Below are 21,806 nucleotides of genomic sequence, written 5' to 3'. Positions count from 1 at the left end.
CAACCTGTTGAACAGCTATTGTGTTCGACTAATCCTATCTCAACATAGCTGCCATTGCTACTCTTGACTTAGGATCGAAGAAAGGATAAGTTACAACATTATTAGGTTGTGTTTGGTTTGAAAAGGCCCTGTATAAGTTTCCCTTCCTTTCCCAACCTTTTTCCTTCAACCCAAACATAGCCTTAGTGTGTGCTCTCATGTTTTGTGACATATCAAAGCCAGTTGTAACAACATGTTGATCAATCTTAGGTCATTAATAATTTACAAGTTAATTTATTCCAGCACCTGCCATGGGTATAGGCATGTGCTTGTTGTAAATGCTACTATTTTTTTTATCCTAAATAATCCTGAAGGGATCAATTTTAGGTCATTAAGAATTTACAAGTTAATTTGTTCCAACACCTGCCATGGGTATAGGCATGTGCTTGTTGTAAATGCTACTATTTCTTTGATCCCAAATAATCCTGAAGGCTATGATGAATGTATGAAGTAGTTTTTTTTTTTTTTTTTACTTTCTATCCAACTATATGAACTTTACTTGCTTCTAGTAGAGCATTATATCACTTAACTCTCCATGTCATCAAAATTTATTCTCATTTGTAATGATGAACAAGTAAAAATAGATGGTTAAAAATTTATTGTAGAGCACACACAAAACATCATCTCCCTTCAGGAATAATGACATTTTGTCTCTTGTGTTTTCCAAAAGAACAACTGAAACCTATAAGGAACATTTTGTTTCTAGGATTAGGTTCCAGTTCACCAGTTCTGATGATAAGTATGTTTGTTTGCATACAAAAGTTCTATATGGCTTATTTTCACTGTATGATTGCAATTCATTGTGGGTTTCCAATAGCAATTTGTCATTGCCAATGGATGGATTAATCTGCCTCCATCATATTGAGTGGTGGATTTTAATTTTTGCATTAAGCATTTGATTTATGACCCAAATATTTTCTAGAGATGATTTTTTTTTACCCAAGACCATAAGGGATTTAGCTTAGTTAAGAGACTCCTTACCTGCCTCCCCAAAGCTATTCTACTCATTTCAACTTAGTTAAGAGACTCCTTAAGAAGATAATTGCTTCATACACAGATCCATGCCCATTTTTAACCCATGTCACATGACAAAGTTGTCATGTGACCACTTAACTAATGATATTAGTAATGGGTCTCAGGTCCATGTTATCCAATGATTCACATCCTAAGGTGTTGTTGCATGGCCGCTTTGGAGAGTCTAGATCTACTACCCACGATAACTCTACCCATATATCATCATAGCCACACATGGATAACATATCATCCTCCTACATAGTATTATGCATGAGGAGATGTTCCCGATGCACAGGGGTAATGTGTTGTGGGTAGATGTGAGTAAGAGATCCGAAATACACTTTGGGTATAATATATTGTATAGCATGGGAGTTACAAAGGTCTCACACAAGTACATAAGGGTTCAACCATACATTTGGAAGATGTTGGGTTAAATTCATTGCTTGGGGTAGTGAACCCCTGAACCAATCATCTTGTGCTTAGTTTAGGCCCAACATTTACACCTAAATAATCATTGGATTCAATCACTTTATGAAGACCCAAAGATAATGGATTTATGTAAGATAGAGCCCAACAGGTAATCAACCCTTTAATGGTCTTTTACACTTAACCTCTCACCCATAATCATTAGAACACTACCTACATGGAAGGGCATCTTCCATGACTACAAAATTCAATATTACTATATGTTTGGATGGATCACGGGATTAAAACCTTTTGCAAACTTTTTTTATAAAGATAACAATATAACATATAAATACATTTTGCAATCAAATTTTAAATATAGTTGAAATCCATTGTCGACAACTTAGGTTTTCATCACAGAGATTGTAAAGCCTGATAGTCACTTTGTTTTACAAAGGGGTTGATCATATCACTATGATCACCCACTTAGGTAATTTCCCAAATCACCCCAACATGCCCAAGTACTTGACCATTGATGAATCTCACTAGTTGGTACATCAAAGACAACTCGGTCTAATACCCAGTGCAATATTATAATCAAGTTTGGGGTTAAGTACAACTTTCCAGTTCTACCCATATAATCTCCAAGGTCTAGAGCATACCTGGAAATTGGTCTAGGTTCAATGCTTCTTCTAAATACCTATTGGCTGTGCTTGGGGTCTAACCCTAGCAGTTGAGACAAATTGCTCCACCAATTCGATAGCATACTAGTGTTAGCCTTGTCAGGATAAACTCCTCAAGTCTATCCAATGGTTGAGAACATTCTAAACTAACACGAGTTTCATAAGTATTCAATTTAATGAGTAATTTAAAAAAAAACATACTAACAAGAATATGAAACAATAACGTACTTTATTCATTTTCCTCTAATTGTTTATGTACATCAATCTAATTGGAGTTAATGACATATATTGTCTAATAATTCTTAGTTTGTTCACCTTTGCTTCCTACCCATCAAAGGTCCCTCTGTATTCTTTCTAGCTCACTTGTGTTTTTTCTTGGCATAAAGCTGCTTCCATAATATAAAGAGGAATTGATTAGATCAATGCCTTAACCATGGTTGTCTTTCCAATTTGAGAGAACAACCAAATTGCCATTTTTTTCCTAGGTTTCAATCAATTCTTGCTATGCTACATGCTTATTAGGTTCGTCATTCCAATATTGCTAAAAAATTTCTTCTGCTACCTATGAGTGTTCTTGATAAATAGTATTCCAACTTTTTTTTTATTTGATACATCCTCAATGCTCAAACATACATCGCAGCTCCCTCATCTCTCTTACTTGTTGGCACCGCTTTACAAAACAATAGGCAATTATCAACAACTAAAAGATGAGTTACAGGTCCCTGCCTTACTCAGCTTAAATCCCTCAATTGATCTTGCCTTTCATTTAATCTTTTCCTCAACAATGAAGAATACCACCTTGAATAAACATGGAACCTGCTAATCACTTTATTCACATGTGCTTTGATCTCCTACCCACATGACATTGTAACCACACATTAGGAACATTTCTTGTATTTGTATGCTATCATGAGATGTTTTCAGCAGTAATGTCATGTGGGTATTCCATTCAACTTGATGAAAGACTTCTTATTGGACATGTATGTTATCATGCATGTGGAGATGTTCCCGTATGATGAATTGGGCTTTGGTTAGTGCAAAGCCCGTTCGAACAATTTTTATAGCCTTGCATTGAGAATATCTCCATACTTATTTGATTTATTTTATGGGGAGATATTCCTAATGCAAGGTTGCAAGAGGCTGTTCGAACGGTGTGAGCACTGGGTTGCATTGACTAAAGTTGAATTCCCATGCGATGGACGATTGTGGAGTCTTCCAAGGATGTTCCATCTAATTTGATGAAATACTACTTATTTATAGTGAATATGAACTCACTTCCACAACGGTTTTTCCTTGAAAATTACTATTTGGTTCCCAAGGGCACTTGGGGTCTACTGATTGCCTGGCTGTGAGTAGGGGTGGTCATGAGCCAAGCTTCTCACAAGCTATTTGAGCTTGGCTCGAGCCTGATATATAGGCTCGTTTGCTAATCGAGCCAAGCTTGAGCCCAGTGAAGCTCAATTCATGAGGCTCGTGAACCTAGTATAATAAATAAATATTTTTTTATTATATACATATATACACAAATATACATATACATATAAATATATAAATATATATAATAAATATTTTTTATTATATACAATAATATTTTTATTTTTTATGTGCAATAGTAAATAATTTTTTTAATTGTATAAAATAAAAATATTTTTATATGTATAATAATAAATATTTTTTATAATTTTTAAATTTTTGTATGTAAAATAAAAAATATATTTATATATATAATTTTTATTTTTTTTTAAACTTGACATACAATCAAGCTCGAGCCAAACTCGAACTCCAACTTATGAACTTTGAATTGAATGGAGTTCAAACTCAAGTTTTTAACTCGAATCGAGCTCAAACTAAACGTAATTTCAGCAAACCAAGCTCGAATAACCAAAGTATTCAGCTCGCAACTCGAATCCACCCCTCCGGTGAGAAATTAGAAATACCGTACGTTTTACGCTAGCATGAGGTTTCACTGGGCCAAAGGTAGGGTTTTAGTGGGCTGGGCATGGGCTGATGGGCTCAGTAGGCAAAGCCTGAGAATTGGCTCGATACAATTGCGCACGGAACTCACCTGATGATGATGGCCATCTCAATAATGGCTACTCGATCTCGATGACGATGTGACAACGCTGCACAACGTTATGATCACTAGGGCTCACTAGATGTCTGGATCTTCCGACTCCATCGAACCATTAACTGGAGCCGTTGCAACTTGCAAATTCGAGACGGATTGAATTCAGTCACTCACACGCACAAAAATTCAAGAGAAAATTTGCCTATACGACCCTCAACCCGGACCGTTCGTTACACCTACCTTTACTCTGCATGTTTGATATGTAATCACAGTCGCTGCTGCTTCCCTGTCGCAAGCCCAAAATAAGAGAGGAACCTCTTTACTCTGTTCCTCTCTTCCTCCTTTCCAACTCTCTATCATTCTCGTTTCTGCTCTATATCATCAAATCAAATCCTTTTTGAAGACAGAGAAGGGTCTGCGTTTGTTCTTCGAACATCCATTCCTTTTAGGCTAGTGCGATGGGGTTCGATGTGGGGCAACCGGAAAATCCATATAGCGCCAGGTTTCTGGGCACCTGCTTGATAGGGGGGCTTGTTCTCGGGGCATCGATGTTGGGCTTCTACCTGGGTCTCCCGTTGCCTCCGATCGGAATCAAGAGAAAGAAGAAAAAGCCCATCCGCGTTTACATGGATGGCTGCTTCGATATGATGCATTATGGCCACTGCAACGCTTTGCGTCAGGCGCGTGCACTCGGTGATCAATTGGTTGTTGGTGTTGTTAGCGATGCCGAGATTATTGCCAACAAAGGACCTCCTGTCACTCCCCTTAACGAGAGGTCTCGGTCTTTGTTATTGCATTCTTATACTTCAATTGTAAGATGTTTGAATGCGACTAGAAATGCAGCTGCTTCATTTTGATCTTCGATGGAGTTTGAAGCTACCATGTCATCTGAAATGGAGTCATTTCTTGTTACCGAGAAAAAAAAGAAATGAATTATTCTTTGAATTTCTGAAAATGTTTTCATTTCTGTTCCCATTATATGTGTTTCCCTGGAATCGTGTGAACCTTGTTATTAAACTTTATATTATGACATTCATATGCTATTATTTTGTAACGCTTTTGGGAGACTATAGTTTTTCTAATCGGTTTTGTGGGGTTAGGTTTCAAATGTTTTATCATTGTTTTAGATGAATATCTTCCAACAGGATTCTATTTCATTGATGTTAGTCATTTTTTGCAAATTTATGTATTTACCAAAGTTAAAAGTTTTTTCTTTTTCTGTGAAAATTCTAGTTTATCAGTTACAGATTCCTACTTGACTCATTGACTTGTAGTGAAAAGCATTACATGACAAGAAGAACAGCTTTATGTATAAGACGAATCTTATTTTGTTCTCTGTGGATGAGCTTCTCTATATGTTCTTTTTAGTATGAATTCCCTATTTACCTCAAAGAGATGAGTATTGCATTAGATTTTTCATTTTTCAGTTGTCTTTTGATATAGGATGATTATGGTCAGTGCTGTGAAATGGGTGGATGAGATCATTCCAGATGCACCTTATGCTATCACTGAAGACTTCATGAACAAGCTATTCAACGAGTATAACATAGATTATATCATTCATGGTGATGATCCATGCATTCTACCTGATGGAACTGATGCTTATGCTCTCGCTAAGAAGGCAGGTCGCTATAAGCAGATCAAGCGGACTGAAGGAGTGTCAAGCACCGACATTGTTGGTATCAATTCATCTTAACTCTTATACAAATCTACTATTAGTTCATGATTATTGTAAAAAAGCATTAGATTATGTATGCGTATTCATTATGCTGCTAATTAAGGCTTCAGCATGATTGTAATCTTAGAAGCAATTATTTCTGAAATACACTGTGCCATCAGTGTTGCATGAACTCTTCTGAAAGGATGCATGCTTATGTCAGATATGTGTTGGAGTTTGACACACCACAGATTCTTGAGGATGCTTCTATGTGACATTTCCTTTTTGTCTGCTAGCTTATTTGACATTAATGAACAACTAATGTACAAGATGAATGCTAATTTTCACATCAAACATTACTTGGTGACAAAGGCAGCATTTTTTGCAGTATATAACATTAGAATTCAAAAAACAAATGAACTATTTTAATAGTATATACTTTTCCATAGATGTTTCTTGAATCCATGTTTTCTCATCTGGCCAAGTCTGACTCTTGAACACACATCAGATTCCAACTCCTGTGTCTGTGTCCATGCAACACTATATAGCATGCATCGGATTCTTTAATCTAAGGGATGGGAATTTCTCATGGGAATTAATTCTTTGCTGACAACCTGTAACTTCTGGCTTTTACAGGTCGTATGCTTCTATGTGTGAGAGAAAGATCGATTGGTGATACCCATAATCGTTCTTCTTTGCAGAGACAATTCAGTCATGGGCATGGTCAAAAGTTTGAAGATGGTGGATCAGGTAGTGGAACTCGGGTTTCTCATTTTCTACCAACATCTCGCAGGATTGTTCAGTTCTCAAATGGAAAGGTACTACATAGCGTGGGCCCAATTTCGAAGAACCAAAGTATAAAACATTGTCACCTATCAATTCTGCATATAATAGATAGAAAATATTGTTTGAGTTTATTTCTCCTTCCTGCCTTGGTTTGACTAAATTTGAAAGGAGATGGATTTATTTCTCCTTGACATTCCTTCTTAATAGTTCTTCGTGTAAGTGCTTTTTAGGAGTTCAAGGGTTCTCAGAAAGGACTAAAGTATCAATATGATATACCCGATACAGGGCGTACCGTATTGATTTCAAAGGCCAACAGTGCACTACATACAGAGAGTTTAGGGGTTTTGAATGTTTCAGAGGATAGAAATCATCCTCATCAACCTATCTCTCAAGTATCAGTTTGAAAAAAAAAAAAGTGCATAGAGCAATCAACACACATGATACCCAATTTTTTGGTGTTGCGTGTGTCAATATTTTGAACCTTGGTTCTTAGAAAAGGGGAGGTTTTGGATCCTTCAAATGAAGATAGTAGAATTTGGACTTTGACTTTGAGTAGTGAATTCTCTTGTGCCTCCTTCAAAGTTTTAGTCCAATCCTTTGTTAGTAATGGCCAAACTTTTCCTTCTCTTGAGATTTGGGGTAAACCGGTTCCTTCTAGGATTGGAGCTTTTTGTTGGGAAGCCTTTTTGGAAAGGTGTAATATCAGTGATTTGCTTTAAAGGAAAAGGCCTACTTGGTGCCTATCCCCTAGTTGGTGTATCCTTTGTAAGGCCAATGGTGAGAGCTATTATCACCTTTTAGTCACCTGCACTTTTACTTCTGCTATTTGGGATTGGTTCTTTTCTATGTTTGGTTACAGGTGGACTCCCCCGCTAAGTATACAAGGGTTGTTTCTTCCTTTTTCAAGTGGTCAAAGAAGAGGAGCAGAGTACTATGGAGATGTGTATGGGCTGCCATCTGCTGGATGATCTAGGAAGAAATGAATTCATGGATCTTTACTGAGAAGGAAAGAAGTAAAGAGGCAATAATTTATTGAAGCTGTAAGTCTGTAACTATCAGAGTGGTGTAGTGGGTAAATCATTAGAACTGTTTAAAGATGGGAAACTAGAAAGAAGTGGCTAATTCAGCTCTAGTCCAAGTGAAGTCCAGCCCCATTTGGTCTACACCAGTTCCTGGATTTATTAAATTAAATTTTGATGGGAGCAGTGAGGGTAATCTAAGACCTTCAGGAATTGGAGGACCATTCAGAGATGAGGGAGGGAAATTTATTGCCCTGTATTCTGGACCTATTGGAGTAGGGGTTCTCTCAGAGATGAAACCATGGCGGTATTGGAAAGATTGAAAAGGCTAAGGAACTGAATCTACATTAGATTATTGCTGAGAGAGTTTCCAAGGTGGTTATAGAATGGTTGCGGAAGGAAAATGGCAGAATATGGACATATGCCAATGAAAAAAGAGAATTCAAATGGCTAACTCAAGGAATAGAGATTCGGATTCAATGGGTAAAGAGAAGTGCCAACTCATTTGTGAATGCTCTTGCTAAGGAGTGGGAAGGGAACAAATGTTCTGGGCAATGTTGTAACTAGACCTGTTCACAGGCCGGGCTTTGGGCCCCACTTACACTGTGTCAGGCTCGGGCATCGGGCTGGGCCCCATTCAAATTTTGGCAGAAGCCAAGCCTGAGCCCGGCCCATGAACAGATCTAGTTGTAACCTGTATTTTTTTTTTTTTTTGTTGGGGAGGGTTAAGAGAGTTTACCTCTTTCCATAGCTTTCTGTTGTACCTTGGTTAATATATTATTAATAAAATGTTCTGTTATTGATAAAAAAAAGAAGTAGGAGCTCTTCTTCCATTTTGTTTATTAGGGATGCAACTTGGGTGGGTTCGAGTTAGGATTTTATCAAAATTTGAATGGGCCCAACCAGGAAACTTGTGCCCGATGTAGTGTAAATATTGGTAATGCGTTGGAAAAGAAGTAAGAAATATTGGCTCAAATTGTGGAGAGATGGGGATTGAAGAAATGGAATGCCTTGGTAGTGGATCAAGGAAGGGGATGGCAAATTTTGGAGGCAAAGGTCTAGAACGAAATGGATCAAGGAAGGGTATGGTAACTTGAGATTTTTCCACACTATTGTCAATGGAAGAAGGAAGAAAAATCTAGTCACAATATTGGTGATAGAGATGAGGGAAATTACCCAACAAGATTAAATTACAAAGATTTTTGTGGATCATTTAAAAAATAATTTTGGCAGTCAGCAACACCTAAAATGGAGGTCAAGGGTCTAGAGTGGCTACCTTGAGAGTAAAGGCAAAATGGTTAGAAAAGCCTTTCGAGGTTGAAGAAATAAAAAACACCATATTCTCTATAGGAAGAGATAAAGCTTCACGGCTAGATGTACTCATAATAGCTTTCTACCAAGGTTGTTGGGAAATTTTAAGAGATTGTTTGGTTGAAGCTTTAAGGGAGTTTTATGATAGGGGTATTGTTGATGTTGGAGTCAATGCAACTTTTGTAGTTTTGATATTGAAGACAAAGGAGGCTGCACATCCAAAGGAGTTTAGACTAATTAGTCTTGTGGGAGACTTCTATTAAATAACTTCCAAAATTTTGTCATTGGGGATTAAACAAACAAGTGTTTAGTGAAGGAGGAAGTAGTAGATGGGTTAGGAACCTGAAATTACCTATGTAGTTAGTCGAGCAAGGTGTCAAATTTGACGGTGAATTTTGATAAGAGTTGCTTAGTGGGAATAAACATGGAAGAAAGGGAAGTGGTAGAGTGCAGATATTTTAGAATGTGAGGTGGCTCAAGGGCCTTTGTAATATCTGGATTTACCTTTGGGAGATAATCCATAGAAGAGTAGTTTCTGGGATCTAGTGGTAGAAAGGTTTGAGAAAAGGCTTGCATCTTGGAAGAAAAACTATCTTTCTTTGGGATGTAGGATTACATTGATTAAAGCAACCCTGGATAATCTACCTGTGCACTATATGCTAGAGAGAGTAGGGAAGAAGTTGGAAAGGTTAATGAGAGATTTCCTTTGGGAGCCAAGTGAGGAAAAGAGGGATCGTAGAGTTAAATGGGAAGTAGTAAGTGGAAGTAAGAAATATGGGGACCTAGGTTTAGGAATTTGTAGAAGAGAAACGTGGCATTGTTGGGAAAATGACTTTGGTGATTACCGGTTGACAGGGACAAATAATGGGCAAAGGTATTTGTCAGTATTCATGGGCTTGCAACGGATGGCTGGGATGTTGGAGTATTGGCTAGGGCCGCAAGAGCTTCTCATTGGAGGGCCATTCACACTATTTTACCGTCCTTGGGAAACATGTGTGGGTGGGGGATGTTGTTTTAAAAGATTAGTTTCCTTCTCTGTATGCCCTCTCAAGGAACAAAGATGAACCTGTTTTCACCTTTCTTGTTTCTTCTAGTTCTATTACTGGTTTTGATTGGGATTTGGAAAAGTGGAGTCAAAGGAAAGAATTTCCTGAAGAATTGTAGAGTTAGATATAAAATAAGAGCTTAGAGAAATTAGAGGGGAGGAAAGAGAGGAAAGGGGGAGTCTAAGTGTGAGCTGGAAGAAGTGCTATGAAAGGTGGAGATTTCTTGGAGACAAAAATCTAGGTGCACTTGGCTTCTAGAGGGGGATGGAAACACAATTTTTTCACTCATTAGGGTAGAAGGAAGAATTTAATTACGGGAATAGGCTTGGATGGTCAAGAGATAACTAGGGAAGAGGAAATCATAAGGTGTTTGTGGACCATTGTAAAGGAATCTTTTTGAGCTTAGGAGAGTAGTGTGACTCTTCCAGATCTTGATTGAGATAGAGTGCCGGAAGCTGTTTCAGCATCCTTAGAGAATGCCAGGGCCGGTGGTTTCTTTATGGCTTTTTTAGGAGTGCTGGGACATTATTAAAGGAGATTTGTTGGAAATCTTCAACGAGTTATATCAAGATGGGAGGTGTTTCCAGAGGAATAAATTCAACTTTCATAGCCCTAATCCCCAAGAGAAAGGAGGCAATAGTTCAAAGGATTTTAGACCAAAGCCTAGTGGGAAGCATCTACAAAATCATAGGGAAAGTTTTGGCTAGGAGATTGAAGAGGGTGTTACCATTGGTCGTCTCATAATACCAAGCGTATGGAATTTCATTGGAAGTTGAAGGAGCAAAAAGCAAAGATTAAAGGTTGGAACATTCATCAGTTTGTCAGTATTGAGGAGAGGAAATAAGAGGTAATTAGTGCTTTTGTTGGGAAGCATTATGGGAGAGATGCAGCACTTGTGATTTACTCTAAAGGAAAGGCCTAGATGGTGCTTATCCCCTAATTGGTGCATCTTGTGCAAGGCTAATGGAGAAAGCTGCTATCATTTGTTAATTTCCTACCCTTTTGTTTCTATTACCTGGGATTGGTTCCTTTCTTTCTTTGGTTATAATTGGATCCCTCCACCAAATATACAAGGCTTGTTTGTCTCTTCTTTCTTTGGGTGGTCGAAGAAAAGGGGTAAGGTTATGTGTAGGTGTATTAGAGCTGCCATGCGTTGGACAATATGAGAAGGAAGGAATTCAAGGATCTTTTCTTAAAAGGAAAGGAATAAAGAAGCCACTATTGAAGCAGTAACACTTAGAGTGGTGCAATGGGTAAAATCTTTGAAGTCGTTTTGTTGATGTCTCTACAGATATGCTACTTACCAATTGGAAGGAAGTGGTTAATTCGGCACCTGTCCAGTCAGCTGTGAATCCTATTTGGTCCACACCAGCTTCTGAATTTATTAAGTTTAATTTCAATGGCAGCATTGATGGTAATCCGGGGCCATCGGGAGCTGGAGGAGTTTTCAGAGATGAGGTGGGGAGAATGGTTGCAATGTTTTCTGGTCCTATTGGGGTAGGACCTTGAATATTCAGAAGTTAGCTATTGAAGGAGACTCAAGGTTGGTTATAGGTTGGCTACAGAAGGACAATGGGCATTGGAAGATTGTTAATGAGAGAAGGGAGTTCAAATGGCTAACCGGGGGATTATAAATTCAGATTTAGTGGGTAAAGAGAAGTGCTGATGCTTTTGGATACTCTAGCAAAACAAAGGGTGGTAAAGGTTCAAATGTTCTGGGCAATATTGCATTTTTGTTTATTGACTTTCTTGGGAAGTTAAGACATTTTATCTCTTTCTATAGTGCCATTTGTATCTTTTATTTTTTTAATGAAAAGTTTCTGTTATTGATAAAAAATGAGTGTGTAGTAGAAATGAGGAAAAAGAAAGGACGAGGGCTGGTGTGTAAATTGGACCTAGAGAAGGCCTATGACTTCGTTGATTGGTCTTTTCTTCTGGAGATACTAGAGAGAATTGGTTTGGGTGAGCGGTGGAGGATGTGGATTAAGGGTTGTTTAAGCTCAGTGCACTACTCAGTCTTGCTAAATGATGTGATTAGAGATTTCTTTCCAACAAAAGGAGGCCTGAGGCAAGGAGACCCCTTATCTCCTTTCCTTTTCACAACAGTTGCAGAGGCCTTGAGTAGAATGATTATAAACGCTGATCAAAATAACTTGTTTAGAGGATGGAGGATAGGAAGGCTTGAGGTGGTGGTCACACATTTGTAGTTTATAGATGTTATCATGCTATTTTGAGGGAGCTAATCTATAAAATCTAATAGTCTTCAAAGAGCTTATAAACTCCTTTGAATCCTTATCAAGGCTAAAGGTAAATTGGGGAAAGAGTGTTTTAGTAGGTATTAATGTGGAAGATGAAGATAGTCTGGCAGGGATTCTAGGGTGTGAGGTTGAACAATGGCCAATGGAGTACCTAGGACTACCTCTAGGTGGGAATCCGAGATCAGAAGTTTTTTTTTGAAAATTGGTGGTAGAGAGATTCATTAAAAAGTTGGCCCTTTGGAAGGGGAACTACATCTCATTGGGAGGGAGAATAACACTGATTAAAGCAACTCTAGCTAACCTTCCAATCTACTTCCTTTCCACTTTCAGGATTCCAGATAGGATAGCATGACAACTAGAGAAGCTTACGAGGAATTTTCTTTGGGAGCTTGGGATGAGAGAAGGGATCATCTAGTGAAGTGGGAACAAGTTAGTAAGGCGAAAGAGTAGGGAGGGTTAGACATGGGAATCTAATTCTTCGGAATACTTCTATGCTTGGAAAGTGGTTTTGGAGGTTTCCATTGGAACGAGACACAGGGTGTGGCATAAGATTGTTGAAAGCATTCATGGGATGATGGACAATGGCTGGGATGCAAAGGGATTTATGAAAAAAGGTTGGGACTCAAAGAGCTTGGAACCTCGAAATCAGGATGAAGAGAGAGTAGCATTCTCCACTACGATGATGACTCTTTCTAACTCTTAGGGCTTGGATTTCGGGTTTTTGCAGAAGGGAAAAGAGGATTAGGCCATGTTTGGTTTGCTGCTCTGGGCCTCATTCCTTCAATTCTTGCTTATTTTGGCTAAGAATGGGTGAGAATGAAGAACATGAGAGCATTTGGATCAAATTTTGATGCCACTCGCCTCATTCTTTTCAAAATGAAAGTTGGTCCATGGTAAGAAAATCTATCTTGTGGCACGATACAAAGTGCTAGAGGATTAGGCCATGTTTGGTTTGTTGCTCTGGGCCTCATTCCTTCAATTCTTGCTTATTTTGGCCAAGAATGGGTGAGAATGAAGAACATGAGAGCATTTGGATCAAATTTTGATGCCATTCGCCTCATTCTTTTCGAAATGAAAGTTGGTTCATGGCAAGAAAATCTATCTTGTGGCACGATACAAAGTGCTTTCTCCCTTCTCTCTCAGATCTCTCAAACTAGGGTTATTTGTAGCGGGTGATTTGTTTGATTTTCTACCATTTTAGGACATAATTGGTGAAGCAACAACAAACACAGATATCAATTCTGAATTCCAGAACAACTGAACAAGTGCATGCTCCATTAGGCTTCACATGACAAAGATCAATTGGTCTGTGCTTTGTACATGTGGTTCGATCTAAATCCTAACTTGTTGACTTGGAAAGAGCAACTCATGAAACATCGCTGGGATAAGGGTTTGTTGAGTTAAGGTATTGATCTCCTGGCTTGAGATTTGAAGATGTTGCATGGTGTTGAATCTTTGAGCTCTTGGAAGAAGGTATTGATGATGGAGAAGAAGAATATTTGGTTCGAGGAATGTAAGGGAGGGAAGGTGTTGAAGTTTGAAGAGGTAGAAGATCCACAATTTTTTTGATAATTGAATTGTGATTTTATTAATCAAGAAATGATAGATAGTACAAACATCCCAAGGAGAGGCATGAGGTGCAACCTCTCCTTAAAAAGAAAATTACAGAAAAAACAACAGCGAAAAGATTACAAAACAGCCCAATATAAGCTTTCCCTATTGACCCCTTGTTTGGGAAGACGCCAACACATTTTCCGACCTTCCCACCCAATGTAGGCTGATATTCATGTTTCTAGTTAGCCACTTAACTTTCTTTAGCAGGTCCCTGTAGCACCAAACAATTGAGTCTAAATCTGCCAGCCACCCCACAACAACTTTAGAATCTCCTTAAAGTATTGGGGAGATCCATGATTTTCTTGTCTCAAGATGGCGTAGGGTGGATTAAAGGATTTATGGAGGGAGTAATCCTTGCGGTAACAAGACCTAGGTGGAGGAGTGAGTTGAGAAGAGACGGAAAGTTTTTTTTCAATTGAGAAAAAGATCAATAGTAAAGGAAGATATTTGAGACTGGATGAAGAGGAAAAGGAAGGTAGAAGACATGCCATCTGTATGCTAGAAGGATGGGAAAGAAAGGGTTGGGTTGGAGTGGCTGAGGCACTGCTGGAGTTTGAAGAGAGATGCTGGATGAAAAAGGAAAAACTGAAGAGGCTGGGGAAAGAGAAGATGGTACAAAACTTAGAGAAGATGGTTGTTACTGGGATCGTGGTGGGAGGTTGTAAAGGGGATTGGAATATGAAGATGATTGTGGTAGAAAAGAAGAAAGTCTCATATTGGAATAGGATCCTAGCTGATGTTATGAAGAGAGTCCCATTGGAGAGGAACTGATTGTGCTCATACCTTTCAAATATTGTAAAGCTGTGCTGGATTTAGGGAACTTTAAGGTGGAGGTCTTGAGTGTTGAAATGGTGGAAGGTGAGGTATCTGTGACAAACTTGACGCCATCTTGCAATGAAATATCATTTCGTAAGGGAAGGGAGACCCTGAAGATATTTGGTCTTCTGTTTAATCTTTGGATGGATCACACATTTTTTTCAGTTAACAGCAGTCTGTGGAGGAGTCCTTGAAGTTTACATAGGCGACCTCGATGTAGTAAAGATGAGAATTGCTGGTGCCAATATGGATAGAATTCCTTGCTCAATCAGTATCTTCGATGGAGGAAGATGATGGAAGCTTTGGGTGGAGTTGGAAGCTGAAGAGTCTCGTCTGGAAGGAAAGAGGTTGAAGACGATGCTGAGAGGATTTGGTGGAATCCACGTGGCACAATTAAAGTGGAAGGAATGAAGGAAGAGGGAGAGACTGAAGGGGTAGCGGAGTTTAAGTGTTTGAGGCAAAATAAATCGCTGGCCATGTTTCCAAAAAAGGACCTTATTAGTGTTGAGAACGAGCAAGGGGAGTTTGTAGAAAATGGAATAGAAAGGGAACATGCATCCCAGGAGAAAGGGCATGTATACTTGGCAAGTCCTGATGATGATTGCCCAACACGTGGTGGTAGTGGGGAGCAGGTGGGGAAAATTGAAGAAGACAACTCGAGAAGGATATATTCAAATTTAGGATAGGTTTTCAATGGTGGGCCCAATAATCTTGAGTTTATTAATTTTGGGCCGAAGAATGGACCCAATGACTTTGGAGGGGATGCCCAAGTTTTAACGTGTTATTATTGGAGTAAACAAAATAACAGTTTTAAAATTACTAAGTTGGGTAGCTTGAATGTGATGTAAGGGATGGCAGAAGGTGCTGAAAGATTAGATGATTGAGCAGGTAATGCAGCGGATGAAGAGGGGTCGATAGAGAAGGAGGTCAATGAAGAGGCTATTAGCGATGCAGAAGGATTCATCTGGAGAAAAGCAAAGTTCTTCCCTAGGAAGAAGAATTTTTCGATTGTATAGAAAATCGATAAGGAAGAAAAGAGCAGGGAATGAGGGAGGACGTGGGAAGGAACAAAGGAAGGAAAGGGGATAATGGTTTAGTGGAGAAGAAGGAAAGGGAGAAAGGAGCAGGGAATGAGGGAGGGGGAAACCAGGGGGTGGGGTCAGAATGTTTAATAGGAAAAGATACAAAACTTTTCCTTTAGAAGGAAACAGAGAAAGGGCACTGAAAGTGGACTTAGGGGAGGACTTCAGGGAGGTAAGTGAGGACGACATAGTGATAGATGATACACCTAAGGTGGAGGTAACTTGTGACATTGGAAGAGTGGTGAACAAGGAAATGGAAGTTAGCAAAATTCTGGGTCTATTTTTCTTAGGAGAGTAGTTTGCGAAAGAAGCTTTTAGGTCAATGGAGGAAAGGAATGGGGACATAAATAATAAAGTTGATGCATTGGTTAATTGCAACTCAAGTAATTTCATATTTCAGGGGATGGAAAAGCCTAACAGAGGCATGGAGGATAACATCAAGGAGAAGGAAGAGGATTTGGAGGGGGTGGTTGTTCCGGATAGGGGTAAAAAAACAGAGGAGAAGATGGAAGAAGCTGTTGAAACTTTAAATACAGTTAGAAGGCTCAAAAGTTGGAAGAATAAGAGAAGCCATCAGCAGATACCAGTCTGAAAGGTTTTTGCAAGGATAAAGGAGGTATGTTTGGCATTGGACCTAACAAGAAGGTAGGGAAACACAAAAGTGCAGTCAGAAGACAAATCAAAATGAGTAAGTTGATTGTTGTTGCGGAGTCCTTTGGGGGTTTGGTTTCTCACTTGGGGTTTAGGGTGGGGTTGGTTCTATTTTGCTTTGGTTTTTGTATGGGTTTTGGATTTTGAGTCCTGTTGTTCTTGTGTTGTTTCTTTTCACTTTGTATGGGTTTGGTTTTTTGAGGGTTGGATTTGTTGGATGGTTTGGCATATTTGGATGTCTTAATCAGTTGTTGGGTGTTTTTCCTGTTCATCTGGGTAATTTCTTATCACCTTGCATCCTGTTTTTTTGTTTTAATATAATTTTTACTTATCTTCAGAAAAAATGGTAGCCCCTTCTTCAACCTCAAGCTCTCCTTGGAAAGCAATTTATGAGGTATACCCAACTTTTATATACTTTATTAGGCTTGATGTTGGGTGTGGGTTGAGGGTTCTTTTCTAGGAAGATCTATGAATGGTTGACACTCCTCTCACTTCCCTTTTCCTAAGCCTTTGTTTAGTGTTAGACTACAAGCATCAACCTATCTTGAGATTTGTCACCTTCTCTCCTTCTGGCTTGAGTTGGGCTTTTTGGCTTTAGATGAGGGTTGGGGGACAACGGGTGTGTGACTCTTATTCTCTTGTTGGATAAACTCAAGTCAGCCTTCTTGATTCAACTATGGTGGACACTAGAGTCTGGTCTTCATCCCTTGATGGTATCTTTACTTGTGCTTCGTTCTTCAATTCACTCTTGCAACCTTTAACTGTGGGGGAGCATTTCCCGGTAAAAGAGATTTGGAGTGAGTCCTTACCATCTAAAGTTCAAGTGCTGTGTCGGGAGGTTTTTCTTGGGAAGGTGAACATCTGTGACATGCTTCAAAAGAGGATGCCGAATAAATGCCTTTTCCCACATGTGTGCTTTCTTTGCTTTGCAAATGGTGAAACCCTATCCCACTTACTAATCTCTTGTCCTTTTGTGCTTTTTATTTGGGAGTCTTTTTGTTCTCTTTTTGGTTGCAGGTGGATATCTCTCCAAGATGTTGTGAGTCTTGTATGTCAAAACTCTTCCTTAGGCAACCAACAAAGAAAGGCAGATAGTCTGGACCATTTGGGAGGAAAGAAATGCAAGAATCTTCACTGAGAGGCATAGGTCAAAGGAGGATTTGGTGGAAATAATAAAAGTAAAAGTTGTGTACTGGATAAAAACTCTAGATTTCTTCCAAAACTTTACAGTGACTGATATATTAAGAGCTTGGAATGAAGTAAGGCTGCAACTTGGGCTGGGTTGATGCTCGGTTTAGGGTTGAAATTCATGAACCCAACCTTACTTCGGGTTGGGTCAGAGTTGACCCCTCAGGCAACCCGAACTAACCTGAACCCAACTTTATAGTACATGTCATATATAAATATATGTTATATATGATATATCATACATTGATTTGTTTATTGTCGTTTTGGTTTTGCTAGCTGGTTATGTTGGTTGTGTTGTTCAGTTGATCCTTGTTGGTTTGGATTTTGTCCTGACTTTGTGGGTTCTCCTTTCTTATCCCCCAAATAAGTACCTTAAAAATTTGATTTGAGAATTTTTGTTATTTAATATAAGATTTTGACCACTAGTGTTTCCAGTGATTTTATCTATTAACTGTATTGTGAAACATTTCCATGCTTGTGGTTGCAGGGCCCTGGACCGGATGCTCGTATAGTTTATATAGATGGTGCATTTGATCTTTTTCATGCAGGACATGTAGAGGTATACCCAATTCCCACTTGGTTGTATGGCTGATACACTAGAAGATGAATGGTCAGTCTGTAAGTCTATTGTCATTAATGTTAAGCCTGATAAATTAATAAAAGTTATCCTAATTATAATAATAGTCTATACCCAATTCCTACTTATTGTTATCAAGCTATTGGCCTATATGATCTTGGTAAACATTTTTCTCTATGTTGCATGCATTTGAGCCTAATTTTGTTTACTGTTAGCTTTTTTCCTGTTTCTTTAGTTCCATGTAAAATATAAGCCCTGAAGTCTTTTTGAGATATTAAGTTTTATGATATACTGGATGCATGCATATATATGTAATTTTTATCATTTATAATAGAAAAGGAGATGATAATCACAAGATATATGTAATTTTCTTGATTTTCTTCTCTTTCTGATTCAACTAGTAAATTATTTATTTTTTCTTGTTTGTCACAAACAAGTTGTGTCAGAGCAGGATCTAGAGAATTTTGTGTAGAGCACATGCAAGTCTAGGATTCATGTAGCTGACCCCTATGGTAGAGATAAGGCTTAATGATGATGATGAACCTACTTTCGTTCCTACTACAGCGCAAAGTCCACAAATAGAGTTACGAGTGTATCAAGGACTAAGGTTGAAGTTGATTTTTAGCCACTTCCAATCACCATTGGTTACTAGGTGCAGATACATCTTTTACCCCAGTCCATTGATTTCAATGACCTTGACCTTTCTATCTTCTTGAGAAAAGGTAAGTGGAATTCATCTATTGCACACTGCATCTTTTAACACCTATCTTATGATTATTCATTTCCTTCCTATATATCTTTCTTTGCATCCTTTTCCTCTGAGCTTATTTCTAGGATAGTGTTAGAATCACCATCCAAACCTCAGTGAAACGTAGCTACGCAGACCGATATGCCTTGGTAAGAATCAGACGAGGTTTTGTAGATTTTCAAGTGGGAAAGAACTGGTTGAATGCAAGTGGATATTTGCTATTAAATACATAGTAGATCTCTATTCATATGTACTGGGCACAATAGGTATTTGTTAGCAAATGGCTATAAGCAGATGCATGGCGTTTGCACCAGTGGAAAAAATGAAATTAATCAAAGTTACTCTCTCTAATCATCTTATGATTGTCTGTTATATCAATTTGATGTGAAAAATGCATTCTTGAATGGGAACTTGTATGAAGAAGTTTATATGACTATGACCTGGATTTTATAGTGAAATTGGTTTATGGAAAGGCTGCAGGATGAAAAGGTCCATGTATGGATTGAAATAATCTCCTAACGGCCTGGTTTTGATAGATTTCACGGAACCTTGTGAGAATTGTTTTTCTCTTAGGCATAATTTGATCATGCATTTTTTTTTTGATCAGCAAAGAAGATTTTATTAAATCATCATCATCATCCTTGCCTTGCACAACTATATGGGGTCGGCTACATGAATCCTGTTTTGCCAATCTGTTCTATTTAAAACCGTATCCACTGTTAACTTATTAGTGCTTAAATCATTTCTTACTACTTCTACCCACACCCTTTTTGGTCTACCCCTAGCTCTAGCATTTTTGTAACAAATCACTTCTTCTAATTGGTGCTGTTGGTGGTCTTCTATGCATGTGACCAAACCATCTTAGCTTACTCTTTCTCATTTTATCACTTATTGGAACTACACCTAGGTTTCTATGGATGACTTCATTCTTGATCATATCCTTTCTAGTTTTTCCCCTCATCCATCTCAGTATTCACATTTCTGCAATACTCATTTTCTGAACATGTTGTTTCTTGACTGCCCACCATTTTGGTCCATCCAACATGGCCGGAAAGAAGATTTTATTATATATTCAAGTTAAAGATTAGAACAAGTTGGAAGCATTCAACCATCCCATAATACAAAAATGTTACATTTTTTCCCAAAACATTTGTTGCCTATTTTTTTAATAAACAAAACATTTGTTGCCTATTAAACCCTTGTTTTGGTGGAGCATCCGCCCTCCCATTCGTAATTTTTCTCACCCACTTAGATGCAATGCTTAGCTCCCTTGATAGGCTTTCAATTTCGCTAAATGTATGCTTATAGATGCAAATAATTTGATTATTGGCTTATTGCATCTTGTCCAGGAAATAACCACTTGGGACTCCTCTTCCTCCAATTGCTGGAACCCAAACTGCTTTGCAAACCATAGCCCATGCCCATGCAGTAGTGCCATCAGTTCAGCTGTCAGTGATTCACCTCATTCTATAGGGTCTGAATACAAAGCCAACGCCTTGCCAGATGAGCCCCGAAATACACCTCCTATTACCCACCATCCCTCGAATACTTAAAGACCTCCCATCAAAATTTAGTTTTACAAAGTTTGTTTGTTTTTTTTATCAGTAATCAATATGCATTTCATTAGAAATGAAGTTTAAGTACAGATTTAAGACAGTTTTAAAGACATATGAGAGCCAGAGCTTATTACAAATTACAAAGTTAACCTAAATCAGCCCAAAAGAGTTGGTCCCTATACACCCCTTGTTTTGCCAAAGTATCAGCCATCCCATTTTCTGTTCTCTTAACCCAGTTGAAGCTTGCCTCAAGATACTTTGCCAAGCTCTTTATTTCTCTGATTAGCTATCTAAACTTCCACAGACCTGGACTGCTGTCATTCATCCAAGAAATTACTAGTTTTAAATTACCTTCTTTCTCCAGATTCTTAAACCCTCACTGATTTTCTAGTTTCAGACCTTGATATAAATTGTAAAGCTGTTATTTCTTCTCTTATTGAGTCCCCATCTCCTATCGGCCCTGAGAACAGGATTACTGCTTTCCCTGCATCACCCCTGAACACTCCTCAAATTCCTAATAGCCGGAGATATCCTAGAGAGCTTCTATCAAAGTTAAACTTTATTCTGTTTGGCTGAAGAGGCTTCCAGTGCAAAACTACTTCGTCTTTCATAGTAGCTGAATTTGCTAATTCATACTAAACTCTGATAATGACATCCACTGAAACAGGTTTGAAAGCTTCTGAGGATTCTTCCCGGTTTTCCGTTTGATCTTTATGCCTTGAACAATATCCTCTGTTCTCCTTTACTTTTTTTTTGAACAGTCTTTCATTTATTTCTTCCTAGATTGTCCAGATAGTTGCTGCCTTAGCTGTCTTCCATAATAGTCTTCCTCTCTTTTTTGCTTGCCTAAAGAAACTTGGGCTGAACAAAGTAGTACAGTCCTGTGGGGGGTCCCACTTGCAGCCAAAGAGAGCAGAGATGGACAACCAAACACAATTTGCAAACGAGCAAAATAAGTAAGTGGTTGTTTCACCATTTGCCTTACGTAAGATACACATATGAGGGGGCAGACATTTGTTTGGCCTTCTTCTTTGAAGCACATAACAGGTATTTATCTTTCCTTGGAAAAATTCCCAGCAGTAGGCTTGGACTTTTGGAGGAATAGGCTTGCTCCAAATCTCTTCCGAAGGAAAAAAATCCTCCCCCCAACTCCAAGGAAACTAGCGAGGCAAAGAAGCATATGAGAATGACCCGGATGGTGTAGTATCCAGATTCTATTGTCATTCCACCCTTGAATCCAGGAAGACTGACCCTAATTTATCTTTCAAATATATCGCAAGCTCACATT

General features: G+C 38.5%; 1 protein-coding gene across 1 annotated transcript in view; it reads left to right on the top strand.

Annotated features, from left to right (window-relative positions):
* Nucleotides 1-4,159: 4,159 nt before the first annotated feature.
* PECT1 (phosphorylethanolamine cytidylyltransferase 1) overlaps nucleotides 4,160-21,806 on the top strand; it is a 66,231-nt gene continuing 48,584 nt past the window's right edge. Inside the window, exons 1-4 of the mRNA XM_088945063.1 lie at nucleotides 4,160-4,984; nucleotides 5,653-5,888; nucleotides 6,503-6,684; nucleotides 18,125-18,196. Of these exons, the coding sequence (XP_088801189.1) occupies nucleotides 4,668-4,984; nucleotides 5,653-5,888; nucleotides 6,503-6,684; nucleotides 18,125-18,196 (807 nt within the window). The 5' untranslated portion in view covers nucleotides 4,160-4,667. The remainder of the gene's footprint in view (nucleotides 4,985-5,652; nucleotides 5,889-6,502; nucleotides 6,685-18,124; nucleotides 18,197-21,806) is intronic.

This window comes from Nelumbo lutea, chromosome 5 (assembly GCF_056320005.1).
Source record: "Nelumbo lutea isolate HS-2025 chromosome 5, American lotus-T2T, whole genome shotgun sequence".
NCBI lineage: Eukaryota > Viridiplantae > Streptophyta > Magnoliopsida > Proteales > Nelumbonaceae > Nelumbo > Nelumbo lutea.
This window is presented reverse-complemented; position numbering and strand designations above follow the sequence as displayed.